This window comes from Podarcis tiliguerta (genome assembly GCF_965153285.1).
Source record: "Podarcis tiliguerta genome assembly, chromosome: 6".
NCBI lineage: Eukaryota > Metazoa > Chordata > Lepidosauria > Squamata > Lacertidae > Podarcis > Podarcis tiliguerta.
In genome coordinates, this window is record NC_139539.1 from 4,580,959 (window position 1) to 4,596,930 (window position 15,972).

The 15,972-nt window shown below is 48.3% G+C and overlaps 3 protein-coding genes across 8 annotated transcripts in view; 2 read left to right on the top strand and 1 right to left on the bottom strand.

The window, feature by feature from the left end:
- The window catches only part of ANGPT4 (angiopoietin 4), a 210,665-nt gene that overhangs the window by 152,732 nt on the left and 41,961 nt on the right, over window positions 1-15,972 (top strand). The window lies entirely within an intron of this gene.
- Window positions 1-15,972, bottom strand: part of FAM110A (family with sequence similarity 110 member A) — a 273,110-nt gene that overhangs the window by 75,429 nt on the left and 181,709 nt on the right. The window lies entirely within an intron of this gene.
- On the top strand, window positions 964-15,400 carry SLC52A3 (solute carrier family 52 member 3). Of its 5 annotated transcripts, XM_083447512.1 has the most exons (5): window positions 3,981-4,201; window positions 5,957-6,081; window positions 8,460-9,540; window positions 11,842-11,965; window positions 14,831-15,400. In XM_083447512.1, the coding sequence occupies exons 3-5, from the start codon at window positions 8,480-8,482 to the stop codon at window positions 15,041-15,043; spliced, it is 1,398 nt and encodes a 465-aa protein (XP_083303638.1). In that variant the 5' UTR covers window positions 3,981-4,201; window positions 5,957-6,081; window positions 8,460-8,479; the 3' UTR covers window positions 15,044-15,400. The 5 variants fall into 5 exon arrangements, with proteins under 5 accessions (XP_083303639.1, XP_083303640.1, XP_083303638.1 ...); XM_083447513.1 differs by lacking the exons at window positions 3,981-4,201; window positions 5,957-6,081 and adding an exon at window positions 964-1,189 and having other exon boundaries at window positions 8,457-9,540; XM_083447514.1 differs by lacking the exons at window positions 3,981-4,201; window positions 5,957-6,081 and adding an exon at window positions 964-1,189.

Consider the following 15,972-nt stretch of genomic DNA (forward strand, 5'->3'; position numbering starts at 1 on the left):
GATCCGCCTTTTTACAAAAAAAGAAGAAGGAAAGAAATTGACAAGGGATGCAATGAGGAAATGCACTAAAATGATTATTGTGAAGGTGTAAAAATGCCTTGCAAGAAAATTAAGATGAATGCAGGAAGAAGGGTTGCAGCACTTTGCAACCGATCCTAAACTTGTCCACTCAGAAGTACCGGTAGCTCCTTTTAGATCCAGTGGGGCTTACTCCCAGGTAAATGATTATTTTTATATCATAATATTTATACACCACTTGAGTGTAACAACAGCAACCTCAAAGCCTTTTACAAAAAAAGGCATAACGACAAAATCATCAACAAGAAAACAGCAATAACATAAAGACTTTCAAAAAGTTAAAATAACAACAGATAAAGAACCAATTAAAACTCACATCGACTTTCTAAACGTCTAGGCAAAAATGTTTTAATCAGGTGCGAAAAAGGGCACAGTGAAGGTGCTTGCCTGAAATCAATAGGCGGGGAGTTCCAAAGTGTAAATTAAATTAGGATTGCAGCCTTAATTGTGAAGAGTTGCTGGATGGGAGCTGGGGAAAACCAGGGCTGGAATTTTAAGAGAGGGAACCTTCGCTTAGGCTAAAACCCTTTCGTTCCTCCCTCTTCCCCTCCCTGCTTTCTGCCACACATTCTTGGTTGTGTTTGAAGAGTATTGTCTGCCTGTTTCCGGAAAGAGAGAAACAGAGATTTAATTCGTTGTGCAAAGGGTGAGTCAGCAGCAATGAAAAGATTGATTAGACACATGCTTGGCGACTCTCTTTTTGAATTAAATCCTACCGTTGTTTCAAAGAGTTTTGGGAGGTTCCTTATAGCAGCTGCAGCAGCAGCAACACCAATCCTTTAAAGTAGGCTAGATGGAGAGATATGAAGTGGATATTAAGTCTGCTCATCAGCCAGAGACTGAACAGAGATTGGAAGCCAGCCCCTTTCTAAAGAACAACCCTTAAAATGTTACTTAACACATTAGTATGTTGTCCTTTCTACGAGGAATTCAGGGTAGCCATACAAGAAGCTCTCATATTTTGTCCTCACGACGACCTTGTGAGGTAGGTGAGGATGAGTCACAATGACTGAGCTAAGATTGACATGGAAAGGATTTAAGATCAGCAGCACAACCCTATGCACACAAGCTGTGAAGCAGTCTCGTTGACTTCAGTGCTTTTTAGTTCCAGGTAAGTGGGTGCATGGGTAATGCGGGTGGCGCTGTGGGTAAAAGCCTCAGCGCCTAGGGCTTGCCGATTGAAAGGTCGGCGGTTCGAATCCCCGCGGCGGGGTGAGCTCCCGTTGCTCGGTCCCAGCTTCTGCCAACCTAGCAGTTCGAAAGCACCTCAATGTGCAAGTAGATAAATAGGTACTGCTCTGGCAGGAAGGTAAACGGCGTTTCTGTGCGCTGCTCTGGTTCGCCAGAAGCGGCTTAGTCCTGCTGGCCACATGACCTGGAAGCTCTATGCCGGCTCCCTCGGCCAATAAAGTAAGATGAGCGCCGCAACCCCAGAATCGGTCACGACTGGACCTAATGGTCAGGGGTCCCTTTACCTTTACCTTTAACTTGTGTTAGCAAGTTCCTTTACTGAGCAAAGTTTACATTCCCCTTTTAAACGCCTAGTGGTCAGGGGTCCCTTTACCTTTAAGTGGGTGCAGGACTGAAGGCAAAATTCTCGAACCTAATCTCCTCTGCCTTTTTGGAGTGCAGCCTCCTCAGGGCAGAGACCTGCCTTGCGGTGCAACTCTAAACAAGCTTGTTGTTGTTTAGTCATTTAGTCGTGTCCGCCTCTTCGTGACCCCATGGTCCAGAGCACGCAAGGCACTCCTGTCTTCCACTGCCTCCCGCAGTTGGGTCAAACTCATGCTGGTAGCTTCGAGAACACTGTCCCACCATCTCGTCCTCCGTCGTCAACTTCTCCTTGTGCCCTCAGTCTTTCCCAGCATCAGGGTCTTTTCCAGGGACTATTCTCTTCTCATGAGGTGGCCAAATTAAACAAGCTTACTCGGAAGGAATTCCCACAGAGCTCAGTGAGACTTGCTCCCATGTAGGCGGATATAGGACCTGAATTTTCTTCCTATAGCCTGGAACACTTTTCAAAATAATTAACAGGGCAGGATGCAGTCGTAATTTAAGGACGTTTAAAAAACAACAACCACAGGTTTCATTGAGAAAGATTGGTTTGTGGTTAACTCCGCTGAAACCTACGAAACTTCAAAACAGAGGCAGCTCACCTGTGGCCTTCCAGGTGTTGCTGGACTACAGCTCCCATAATTCCTGGTCACCAGCCATGTTTGTTGGGTTTAGGAGTGTGCAGAATGGAAGAAAGAGGTAGCAGCTTCGGAAACAAGATTGAGCAGGTGGAAAAGAGACTTAGGAGTTGCATTTTTTGGGGGAAATGGGAAGGTCTGATGGGGGGAAGCAGAGGTTGGCGAGTGGAACTAGCAAATTCAGAGCCTCTCCATGTACTATAATGTCTGTTTGCTTTTAATCCACACTTACAGTCTTTAAAATGGTGTACTTTTTTAAAAAAAGTTGAGACCTCTGTGGTGTAAGCAGGCAAGTAATAATGTTAATGCCCCTGACCAGGATTTTTATTTATCAGAAAATAAAATAAAATAAATGTGCATGCTGCTTAATTGCAAATAAAACTTTGAAGCGGTTTGCAAAGGATTACAGTCAACTAAGGGACGCGGGTGGCGCTGTGGGTTAAAGCCTCAGTGCCTAGGGCTTGCTGATCGAAAGGTCGGCGGTTCGAATCCCCGCCTCGGGGTGCGCTCCCACTGTTCGGTCCCTGCTCCTGCCAACCTAGCAGTTCGAAAGCACCCCTGGGTGCAAGTAGATAAATAGGGACCGCTTACTAGCGGGAAGGTAAATGGCGTTTCCGTGTGCGGCTCTGGCTCGCCAGAGCAGCGATGTCACGCTGGCCACGTGACCCGGAAGTGTCTGGCCCCCGGCCTCTTTGAGTGAGATGGGCGCACAACCCTAGAGTCTGTCAAGACTGGCCCGTACGGGCAGGGGTACCTTTACCTTACCGTCAACTAAGATTTATGTATTTATTTTATTGCAATTCCATCCCGCTTTATTTCCAAAGAGCTCAAATTAGTGTCTGCGGTTCTCTTAACCTCCTCATTTGACCCCCACAACAACCCTGTGAGGTAGGTTAGGCTTAAGAAGCAGTGACTGGCCCAAAATGACCCAGCAAGCTTCATGACTAAGCAGGGCGATTTGAACCCTGGTCTCTTCCAGGTCCTAGTCTGACACACTGCACCCTGCTTGACTTACTCAGAGTAGACCCGCTGAAATTACTGGGCCTAACTTAGTCATGTTCATTTAGCTGTGATTCCTGCGTTGCAGGGGCGGGGTGGACTAGATGTCCTTTGGGGTGTCCCTTACAAGGGTGCTACAACCTACTTCATGCAATTAATTCCAGTGGGTCTACTGTGAGTAAAACACCCCCAAAGAACATAAAACATGCATTGAAATGATCAAAGTTTTAAAAAATAGGGGGGGGTGTGTAAATTATAAGCTAAAATAACCGATTAAAATAGAATAAACTTGACTTGAAACATGAAATTGATTACGGTCAGCTTGAGAAACACGAATGGAACTACAATCCCAATAGCAAAACAAACATTTAAAGCAATATGCAACAATGGATTTTAATGGGTGGGTGGGTTTGCTTGAGCAGAAAGCTCTTTGGCAGGTGCCAAAGGAGGGATGCAGCGATGCCCTCTGCTTAGCATCAAGTGGCAGGGAGTTCCAAAGGGCAGGACCTGCCACTCTGCACTCTGCGGATCAGCCTGGGCAGAAGAGAGGGATTAATAGCTCCCGGCAGCCATAATATATCCAGCTGAGCTGGCTTAGCCACTTCATCAAATATCAATAGTGCCTTTGGGGCGGACGGATGCCAATCTTGGTGCTTCCGAGGCTCCAGTTTCAAGGCGGAGCTTCTGGAAGACACCCAAGGATTTCTAAAGAACCTGCCTGAGCAGAAACCAGCCTCAGCATATCCCGGTCCATGTCTTGAGCACGAAAATGGTCTCGCACCTTGGCAGGTTCTGTTGGGTTGGGATAAATGAGGAAAGGCACTGGGTCCAGCATGCCCTGGGACCTTTTCCTGCTGTGAGGGCTAGAGCGGAAGGAGTCACCCTTGTTCTCCTAGGAAAGTGAAGTTGGAGATCTGCTTCCATCACTGAAGGTAGGTGGAATCAAAGACATGGGCTTCTCCACCCAGCTGAGCCTCCTGTTAACCAGCCTGTTACCTATGCGCATTTTGTGCATAGGTAAAGGTGAAGGGACCCCTGACCGTTAGGTCCAGTCGTGGCCGACTCTGGGGTTGCAGCACTCACCTCGCTTTATTGGCTGAGGGAGCCAGTGTACAGCTTCCGGGACATGTGGCCAGCATGACTAAGCTGCTTCTGGCGAACCAGAGCAGCGCACGGAAACGTCATTTACCTTCCCACCAGTGTGGTACCTATTTGTCTACTTGCACTTTGATATGCTTTCGAACTGCTAGGTTGGCAGGAGCAGGGACTGAGTAACGGGAGCTCACCCCGTCACGGGGATTCGAACCGCCAACCTTCTGATCAGCAAGCCCTAGGCTCTGTGGTTTAACCCACAGCACCACCCGCGTCGCATTTTGCGCATAGCGCATGGTTAAAAGCAATGACTTCCCTCCAGCTAAGTCTGACTCGGAGTAGACCTACAGAAATTAATGGCACTAAGTAAGTGGTGTATGTTGGCATCCGCCCGTCTGGGGAGATGATGGAGGGATGCTCTGTTGTGGATGACGTCAAACCGTTAGAGTTACAGCGCCTGCTGTGGCTGTAGAGATGGATAAGGGAGAGACATGTTTTGTTGCAGCTGGGGCAGATGGTTGTGTTGATGCAGATAGAATCTCAGAGCTGGAAGAGACCCCCAAGGCTCATGTAGTCTGACCCCCCAGCAGTGCAGGAACCGAATATGCAATGAGGTTGAGGGAATGTTCTTTCACATGTGGTGGGCTTGTAAAAGGGTAAAAGCGTATTGGGAAATAATCTATAATGAATTGGAAAAAGATGTTTAAAAGTACTTCCCCCCACAAAAAAAAAACAGAGTCCAGCTGGAAATTCCCAGGTGTCAAAAAAGGTTATTTATGTATGCCACTACTGCGGCCCGTGTTTTGTTTGCCCCCAAATGGAAAACGAGTGAGGTCCCAGCGAAAGAAGAATGGCAACTGAAGTTGACGGAATATGTGCAGTTTGCAGACTTAACATATAGAATAAGAGAACGAGAAGAACATACGTTTAGAGCAGATTAGAAAACATTTATTGAATACATGGGGGGAAATTGTGTGCACTTGAAAACAGCAGCATTAAGATCGACAGTGCAAATAAGTTTTGATGGCTGTAATAATGGAATATTGTTTGGTAGAGTTTTTGTAAAATATGCAGGGATTTATGATATGCAAAATGAACCATGGGAAGGGAAGAAGGAAAGTCATTGATATCTTGAGGATGTTTAAATGAGTATTTTAAATTTTAAAACAGAAAATTTAATTACTGTATTTTTCACTCTATAAGACGCACCAGACCACAAGACGCACCTAGTTTTTGGAGGAGGAAAACCAGAAAAAAAATATTCTGAATCTCAGAAGCCAGAACAGCAAGAGGGATCGCTGTGCAGTGAAAGCAGCAATCCCTCTTGCTGTTCTGACTTCTGGGATAGCTGCGCAGCCTGCATTTGCTCCATAAGACGCACACACATTTCCCCTTACTTTTTAGGAGGGAAAAAGTGAGTCTTATAGAGCAAAAAATACGGTGTGTGTGTGTGTGTATATATATCTAGCAATGCAGGAACCGCAGCTGAAGAAAGCCTGACAGACGGTCATTTGTTACTCTCAATGGGTCTACTCTGATTCGGGTTGGCATTGGTACAGCCCTCTGGAAGATGCTGCTAATCTTGTTCCCTGCAGCTCCACTTACAGTCTTTGGGTGAATCAGGCATCCTGCACTTTGAGCCCGTGTGGTTTTCTTGCGCAACGCTTCCAGGTTTCCGAGAGTCAAAGTCTGAGGGTGGGAGGCCAAGAGGACATTTGAGGTATTTGAGCAGCCTACCCAAGCATTTGACTTGTATTGGAATGTGCTCTTTTATTTCGCAATGTACTGTATATGTTTTTAAAAACTGCTGGTTTTATGATGAGGTTTATCTTAAGCAAACTTGCTTTCAACATCTCGTTTTGCAGCAGTAGAACGAGCGTTAGGTGCTTCTTGAAAGAGTAGAGGTGGCCCCAAGTCCTTACGGTCTTTATCAACCCATTTTGATTGAGTGAGTTTATTTAAGGCATTTTTTCCCACTGTACTACATAATCATTAACGTTTCTAAGCAGTTTTTAGCACTGCAAGGTTTCTCAGACAAGGAGACCATGAGGCGATTGGAGCGTTGCATCCATCCTTCTCCATTTTTTCTTTCTTTTAAGAAATTAGCAATCCAACCAACCTCACAGCCTTGGGCAGCAAGGGCATGGGGTCTCCATTGTTATGGTAAAATCTGGGCACGAGGTTGCTCTGCCACCCAGCTCATCAGACTAAGTCCGCGGGTCCCTGCGGAGGAAAATGAGTTCAGCCGGAGAGGAGCAAACTGCAGAAGATCCAAGTTTATTGTGCAACAGGTTCAAGGCGAGATTGAACAGCGAGAAAGGGGTGACACGAACTTTTGAAACTTCCCTCCATGTCCCAGAATACAGTGCAAAATACATCCCAGTTACATCATGAATACATTAAGAAGAGGTTGGGTTACACAGATTACATCATGAATATATTAAGAAGAGGTTGGGTTACACAGATTACATCATGAATATATTAAGAAGAGGTTGGGTTACACAGATTACATCATGAATATATTAAGAAGAGGTTGGGTTACACAGGATTAACATATGGAGGAGGGAGGGGGGAATATGCAGAGCTGGAGATATGCGCAGATAAGCACATCCTGAGTACCGGTGATGAGAAGACAATGGTCCATGTATGAATAGTCTGCCACCTGGCATTGCCCAGAGGAAAGGCTTGGCAGAGTGATTTGACAGGATTAGGGTCTTGACACCTTGCTTGAGGGATTATGGAGGACAAGGGAGGTGTCATGGAGTCCTAGAGAAATTGAGCAAATTGGCACGTTGATTTTCTATGAATTTTATAGATTTTAGTCCCTTTTGACATTGACAATTGGAAATAAATGGATATATTGTAGCGAAGAAGGAGGTGAAGAAGACATGCCCCCCCCTTCCGTATCAGTTGGGGCATTCTTCCGCTCTCTGGGGGGATTGTATGGGGGGAAGGTGGGTACCCAAAGTGCTGGCTTTAAACTGGGTCTGGACACAAGCAGACAGCCGGCGTCATTGGCACAGAACTGGTGCCCCGTGTTCTGAATGCCTGGCCCCTGCCAGGATTCTCGCTGCCATATTCAACTTGGAAGATTTTGCTGAAGAAACCCCACCACATAAGAGCCAGGAGGCAGCGTGGTGTGGTGGTTAGAGTGTTGGACTAAGACCTGGGAGACCAGGGTTCGGATCCCCACTCGCTCGTGAGCCTTGAGCCAGTCGCTGCATCTTAGCCTAATCTACCTCACAGGGTCGCTGTGAGGAGAAAATGGGGAGGAGAAATATGTATGCCGCTTTGAGCTTCTTGGAGGAACGGTGGGGTATAAATTTAAAAATATATGAATGAGTAACATGAGACCAGGCAGTGGCTTATCTACTCATAGAGCCACAGAACTGGAAAGTTGGAAGGGAGCCCAAGGAACTAATAATAATAATAATAATAATAATAATAATAACATTTCTATACTGCCCTAGACCCATGGGTTTCAGGGCGGTTCACAAGCCAAAACCCACAATATGAAAACACAAATACATAATCAAAATATAAACAGAACCAGCTGAACAACAGCCCCCCAAAACACATAAAAACAGTTAAAAACTATTATTATTTTTAAAAAACAACAATGCACAATTAAAAAGCACTTTAAAAGAATGTGAACAGTACTCTCTGCTAGGCAGCAGCAGCCCTTTTGTAGTCTAGTCCATCTATGTATTCCAACATGGAAACCAGAGATGGAGGTTATGCGCTTCTTATTACAGGGGAGAGACCAGGAGGCTCACCAAGACAGTAGCTAAGCTCCTCTATTTGATTTTTTTGTTGCCGAAGTATGCTACAGGATCCTGCCCTTGCTGGAAACCCACAGAGATGAGGCGGATTGCTCGCCTCTTCTGCCCTTTGGCGGGTGACTGTGCCGTTGGGGTCTCACTGGCCTGTCTATTCTGAATGTTCTTATGCGATGCCAATAAAGGTTACTTGACTTGACTTTGGCTGGACTTAACCGTCCAGGGATCCTTTTTACATGGCTTCAGCTTCAAGCCTTCCCAGATGGTCACCTGGGAGGAACTGCAACCCCTCCTCTGACCCGTCTCTCTTCTCCAGCAGGTACACCACCGAGGAGCGAGATGGCTGTGCTCACCCACGTGCTGGCTTGCATCTTTGGGATCGGCTCCTGGATGTCCATCAACGGCGTGTGGGTCGAGCTCCCGGTGCTGGTGAACGTTCTGCCCGAGGCCTGGTACCTACCTTCCTATCTAATCATCATCATCCAGCTGGCCAACGTGGGCCCACTCTTCATCACCCTCATGCACAAATGGAAGCCGGGCTTGCTGAGCGAGGTCCTCGTCATCTGCGTCGTGGTCTCCACCGGAGTCGTGGCCTGCTTCCTCCTTGCCTTCCTGTGGCACTACACCATGGAATTCGGCGGGGCTCGCCACAGCATGGCCTTCTTCATCTTGACCTTCTGCCTCTCGCTGGTGGACTGCACCTCCTCCGTCACCTTCCTCCCTTTCATGGCTCGCTTCCCCCCTCGATACATCACCTCCTACTTCATCGGGGAAGGTCTCAGCGGGCTGGTCCCTGCTCTCTTCGCTCTGGCGCAGGGAGCAGGGATCTCCAGCTGCGTCGAGGTTGCCGTCCCAAGTAACCACACTCACAGAAGCAACGCCACCTTGGGCAACGTGAGCGCGGGCGACCCCATCCCTGTCCGCCTAGAGACCCGCTACTCCCCCGCCAACTTCTCCAGCCTGGTCTTCTTCCTCATCCTGTCCGGCCTGATGTTCTCCTGCCTGGTGGCTTTCTTCTTCCTCAACCGCCTGCCCAGGGTGTGGGATCTTTCGGAGCAGGAACTCTGCGCCAGCGAGATCACCCTCCACTCCATCCGGAAGATCCCTGCGGATGGAGGGCTGAAAGAAGGGTTCGCTAACTTCCCCGTGGAGGGAAAGGCAGAACGTTGTTCCAAAGAAGATGAAGAAGGAGCTCCAGAGAAGGTTGTCTACTCCTGGGCCACGTTGGCCTTCATGTATGTCCTCATCGCTTGGTGCAGCTCCCTGATGTATGGCATCCTGCCCTCAGTGCAGAGCTACTCCTGCTTGCCCTACAGCAACTTAGCCTACCACCTCTCCACCACCCTGGGTGCCATGGCTGTCCCTCTTGCCTGCAGCATCTCTACGTTCCTGCCCAACAGGTAGGTACCCACCCTCCCTTGGCAATAATTCTTGAGTTCTCCAAGCTCTGGGATTGATTCTGCTTCACGAGTAGGTCTTGCTTTTGCCACCGCCCTCTTAAAGAAGGCTCGGGATGCAACTCGCAATGAGAAAAGGTTGCATTTCATAGAATCATTGGGTTGTTGAGTTGGAAGGGACCCCTCCCAGTCATCTAGTCCAGCCCCCTGCAATGCAGGAATCCCAACCAAAGCATACCTGAAGGAGCGTCTCCACCCTCATTGTTCTGCCCGGACACTGAGGTCCAGCGCCGAGGGCCTTCTGGCAATTCCCTCCCTGCAAGAAGCCAAGTTACAGGGAACCAGGCAGAGGGCCTTCTCGGTGGTGGCACCCACCCTGTGGAACGCCCTCCCACCAGATGCCAAGGAGAAGAACAACTACCAGACTTTTAGAAGACATCTGAAGGCAGCCCTGTTTTGGGAAGCTTTTAATGTTTGACAGACTATTGTATTTTAATATTTTGTTGGAAGCTGCTCAGAGTGGCTGGGGAAACCCAGCCAGATGGGTGGGGTATAAATAATAAATTATTATTATATTATTATTATCCATGACAGATGGCCATCCAACCTCTGCTTAAAAACCTCCAAGGAAGGAGAGTCCACCATCCCCCATGGGAGACTGTTCCACTGTCCAACACCTCTAACCATCAGACAGTTCTTTGTAATGTTTAGTTGGAATCTCCTTCCTTATAATTTTAATCCACTGGTTCAGGGCCTACCCCCCAGAGCAGCAGAAAACATGCTTGTTCCATCTTCCATGTGACAGCCCTTGAGATATTTGAAGATGGCTATTCTATCTTCTCTCAGTCTCCTCTTTTCCAGGCTAAACATACCCAGCTCCCTCAACCGTTCCTCATCAAGCTTGGTTTCCAGACCCTTGGCCATCTCAGTCGGCCTCCTCTGCGCTCCTTCCAGCTTGTCAACATCCTTCTTAAACTGTGGTGCCCATAACTGGACACAGCATTCCAGGAGTAGTCTGACTAAGGCAGAATAGAGTGGTTTATTTATTTAAACATCGCGACAAAAACTCGGAGGATTTGCGTAACCAGATAACCAATCAGCCAGATCCAATTAGTCAAGCAGCAACGTTTCCTGCCAAGTAAAGGAGCATCTCCCTTCCTGTTCCCGGGCATAACACCAGGCGCCACCTCTCATCCTGCAACAAGGCAGGTTTATGGAAGTGTAGCCGGTTTGCCCACATTAGGCGCCAAGCTGAGGGGGCACTGCAGGTGGCGCTGAAACACTGATGAACGAGAGAAGGTGAGAGGCGGGGGGGGGGGGGTGGCACCAATTTTTGGTGTCGCACAGGCCCTACTGAAATTTAAAGCCCGAAGTCCGCCACTCCTTAGAGTTGCTGTATTTTTCGCTCCATAAGATGCACCTGACCGTAAGATGTACCTAGTTTTTAGAGGAGGAAAACAAGAAAAAAAAAAATTCTGAACGAAACAGTGGATGTATGATTTTTGTGGTTCATGCTGTGGCCACAGAGATGTGATTTGACAGTGAATTTGGGGTGACCCAATGCAAAAATCCTGAGCATCCATGTGGATCTGTGCTTTGTAACCACATTTTTGCGCCATTGCAGCCCCACGCAACAGTGGGTGCGTGATTTTTTTGGTGCAGGCTGTAGCCATGGACATGCTATGTGATCTGATGGTTAATTTGGGGTGACCCAGTGTAAAAATCCTGAAGATCCATGGGCTTTTACCTCCCCCCTCCCGGGCAGCCTCCTTTATCTCTAGCGTCCCTTATCTCCCTCCCGATCGCTTGCCGATCAGCGGCTTTGTTTCACTTCCCTCTTTCCAAAAAAAAAAAAGCATGATCTGCTTTTCACCCCTGGGCAATTAGGCTCCAGGGACCAGGCATTTGCTCCATAAGATGCACAGACATTTTTAGGAAGAAAAAGGTGTGTCTTATGGAGCAAAAAATATGGTAGCTTATTTTTTACAATCCAATTAGCATATAAATGTTCTTAAAGAAATAAACACCCTGTAAGGAAATGTAGGACAAAAAGAATCGTTGTTGTGTACCCTACTGTAAGGAAATCAGTTCCTGATAGAATCTAACCTCTGCTTTGAGATTGGTGCAATCAAATCAGGATGAATGCAAATCAAAGATGCTCAATAAATAGGTCATCCGAAAGAGCTCTGAATCTCTCCCGCTCTCTGTTCGAGGCTTCATCCCATGTGAAATCCTGACCCCAATTTGGCTTGAAATTCGCTGCCTATTTGCCTTGATGTTTTCCTTTGCTCTCCCCTCCCCCAGGTCCCTCGCCTTCTTGAGCGTCTTGGCATTCACCGGGACGGCCTTTGGCGCCTACAACATGGGCATGGCCGCCCTGAGCCCCTGCCCGCCCCTAAACCACACAGAGTGGGGAGACGCGCTCATCGTAAGTAGCTTACACCGAAGGCTCTGGCATTCTCTGCTTTTGCAAGAGGGACGCTGCTCAGAGACGTGATGGGGTATCCTGCAGCTTTGCAAACGGATCCCAGAAACTTCCTAACCCAGAATGGGTCTTGACAAGGACCCAAAGGCTGCAACGGTTGCTCACTGGCTGCGAGGGCCACATTCTGCCCCAGGCAGCCTTCCAGGGGCCGGTGGTGGGTGTGGCCCGAGGTCAACAGGGGTCAGGGCCCCGGGTGCCGATTTTGCAATTGTTCAGCAGGCATATGAAAATTCAATTTTCTCCAGCCTCTGTTCAGGCAAGAGGTAGGTGTTTGGCCGGTTCAAGGACAAATTCCAGCCAAGCTAAAGTGTTCGAGGAGGGCACAGGGTGAGGCCAAAGGGGGGTGGGGCCTACAGGGAGGGGTGGGGCCTAGGGAGAGTCCCAAAGGCCAGGTAGAAACCCCTACAGCTTCTCCCCTCCTGCCCTAAAAGAAAATGATGCCAGTTCCTGGAGGAGAATAGGTCTACTTGGCTACTAGCCAAGACAAGTGGGACCTGAGATTGCTGTAAACAAAAATCTGCCCTTGTTCCCTTATGGGGTATCCAAGAGCCCATATAGAGTCCTTACGTAGGTTCCCTATTGGTAGGAGAAAATAACAGAGGCCAACCAGAGAATATTGAGAAGCAAAGCAGCTCGTAAGCCTGATCTTTATTGATCTGTTGCTACAGGGTGCTCCCCTCACACGCAGGAAAGGAGAAGGAACCTAGACCAGTGGTGTGCAAAGCCTTATAAAGACTTTTGAAATTGCCACCTGTAGATCAAGACCACCCCCAGAAACATCATGCATACATCACAGAAGAGGTGTAACCTAAGACCACCCCTCAGATACATCACACCTTCATCACCAAAAAGGCGGTCTAAAACAGAAATTTGAATGTTGTTTTTCTCCTGTCGTTGTTTATCTCCTGTCTGGCAGGTTACTTGATTGGATAGCCTGGGGAGCCTGGCCAGTCTTTTGAAATGATAAATACTTAGTTCCTGGGCCAGGTCACAGGCTCACACCCTACTCAAACAGAGACATACCCTTAAGACAGGATTTGTGAAGGAAAAGACAATGGGGAGTCTCTTCCATTTTCCTTTGACCTTGCAGAGAAAACATTTGGTCAGTTTGGGAATCAAAAATGGTTCCAGGTCGGTCCCCCTGCGCTGATCTATGTACGTGCTTGGTTGGTACTCTTATGAACATTTAACATATAACAAAGACCTCAAATTTCCTATCACAAGACAAAGGGGATTGATGCTCTTCAAGATGTTCAAATACGGTATATAAAATAGCCATGTTCAAATATATAAAAGGATGTCACATAGAGGAGGGAGAAAGGTTGTTTTCTGCTGCTCCAGAGAAGCGGACACGGAGCAATGGATCCAAACTACAAGAAAGAAGATTCCACCTAAACATTAGGAAGAACTTCCTGACAGTAAGAGCTGTTTGACAGTGGAATTTGCTGCCAAGGAGTGTGGTGGAGTCTCCTTCTTTGGAGGTCTTTAAGCAGAGGCTTGACAACCATATGTCAGGAGTGCTCTGATGGTGTTTCCTGCTTGGCAGGGGGTTGGACTCGATGGCCCTTGTGGTCTCTTCCAACTCTATGATTCTAGGATTTTACCCGCTCCAGTTCATCCCTCTCGCCATGTTTCCCATTCCCAACACCCCTTCTACAGTCCATCAGTTGCTCAGTATGTTATGCAGAAAGCATGACCAGTCCTTATTGAGCATTGGGGGTTTTTTTTTGCCCCAAACATGTTTTGTACTTCTGCAAACCTTGTGGGTTCCGTGGGGGCTGCGCATGCCTCCCTCTCACATGTGGGTGGCATTGTTTTAGCTACATAACACTCGCTCACAGACCATTGGGAAGTGGAGCCTGCAACAAAATGTTGCAGCGTGGAATGCTTCTACTCAGCCAGCCAGGCCCCTTTTCGGGGCACCTCCACCTGTTCCCACCCCACGCCCGGCCACTCCATCATCAGCATTCTGTGCCCACTGAGCATGCTCAATCGTCATTTGGGTGCTTATTGGAGGGGTGCAGGTTCATCCAAACCACTCTGGGGTTTGGAAAATTCCCCTTCTCTGTATTTTTGCCATTCCCCCAAGCCTGCTGATACTGCCCTCTCGAACTGAGATTGCTGTGAGCATGTAGGGCAATGGCAAGATGGAGCCTCCAGGTTTAAAAGCACTCTACCACCATTTGCTGATGGGTGGGGAACAGGAAAGCTAATATTTTCATTAAAGGTGTTGACCTTTAAAGCCCTAAATGGCTTCGGCCCAGTATACCTGAAGGAGCATCTCCACCCCCATCGTTCAGCCTTGACACTGAGGTCCAGCTCCGAGGGCCTTCTGGCGGTTCCCTCACTGCCAGAAGTGAGCTTGCAGGGAACCAGACAGAGGGCCTTCTCGGTGGTGGCGCCCGCCTTGTGGAACAACCTCCCATCAGATGTCAAAGAGATAAACAACTACCTGACATTCAGAAGACATCTGAAGGCAGCCCTGTTCAGGGAAGTTTTTAATGCGTGGCATTTTAGTGTATTTTTGGTCTTGGTTGGAAGCCGCCCAGAGTGGCTGGAGGAACCCAGCCAGATGTTCGGGGTACAAATAATAAATTATTATTATTATTATTTATTACCCTTATCTCAAGTATCTGGCTAGCCAAGTGGGAAGCAGTTTGTTGACCTAGGTTAATGTTTAGCTTGTTCCAATGCAGCTTCTGTGTGCTTAATGGAATAATGAAAGGGGAAGGTGATAATTTGTGGGCTTCGGGCCAAGAAAGGAATGCAATGGCAGAGGTTCAAACACAGCTGCTTCTGTGCCTACAGGTGATCTCCTGGGTGCTCTTCAACGGGACCCTCGCGTACGTCAAGGTGATGCTAGGAGTGATCCTTCGCGGCCACAGCCAGAGCGCCCTCGTGTGGTATGGAGCGATGGAGCAGCTGGGGGGTCTGCTTGGAGCTGTCACCATGTTCCCCTTGGTGAATGTCTACAGCATCTTCAAATCGGCCGACTACTGCAGCTTCCGGTGCCCGGCGTGACCTCAAGAGGAGGCAAGGGCTCGTCTCGGATCAATGCAGCAATCAGGACGCTTGACCCGTTTCCAAACTGAAGGAAGGAACCGTGCGAATAAGTTCCCCTTAAGATCAAGGCGAAGGAACGCGAGGAATCGTCAGGCAACGTCACCCTTGACTTCGTGTAACAGGCGATGAATTAACTTCAGGCGATGAATTAACTTCGGTGACAGGCGATGAATTAACTTCAGACATGGCTCCACGCTCCTCCTCCTGCTGCCATTTCTTAACCTTGGGTGGACAAGAACCCTGCTGCAGGCCTGTGTTCAGAACCTGGCCAAGGAGTTGTATAATGCCTTGTAAATAAATCAGTCGAATTACCAAGTCCTGTGTCGAACCTGGATTCAGCACAGATGTTGCCACCAGTTGCTTAAGGTCCCTTTGGGCAGCCGTTAGCTGCAGCCCACACCAGTGAACTTGCCATTTAGTTTTTCAAACCTTTTTTGTAAATTCAGTATTAGGACCTTTGAGTCCTTAATCCTCTTGGGCTTGCCGATCAGAAGGTCGGCAGTTTGAATCCCCACAACGAAGTGAGCTCCTGTTGCTCGGTCCTAGCTCCTGCCAACCTAGCAGTTCGAAAGCATGCCAGTAAAGGTAGAGGTACCCCTGACCGACTCTGAGGTTGCGCGGCTCATCTCGCTTTATTGGCCGAGGGAGCCGGCGTACAGCTTCTGGGTCATGTGGCCAGCATGACTAAGCCACTTCTGGCGAACCAGAGCAGCGCACGGAAACGCCGTTTACCTTCCCACTGGAGCGGTACCTATTTATCTACTTGCACTTTGATGTGCTTTCAAATTGCTAGGTTGGCAGGAGCTGGGACCGAGCAACGGAAGCTCACCCCGTCGCGGGGATTCGAACGCCATTTACCTTCCCACCAGAGTGGTACCTATTTATCT

What these genes read in the sequence shown, in the direction of transcription:
- SLC52A3 (XM_083447513.1), top strand. Translation starts at nt 8,480, where the DNA reads ATGGCTGTGCTCACCCACGTGCTGGCTTGCATCTTTGGGATCGGCTCC. An exon ending in TCTACGTTCCTGCCCAACAG is followed by an intron (nt 9,541 to 11,841) that starts GTAGGTACCCAC and finishes CCCCTCCCCCAG; the next exon opens with GTCCCTCGCCTTCTTGAGCG. An exon ending in AGTGGGGAGACGCGCTCATC is followed by an intron (nt 11,966 to 14,830) that starts GTAAGTAGCTTA and finishes CTGTGCCTACAG; the next exon opens with GTGATCTCCTGGGTGCTCTT.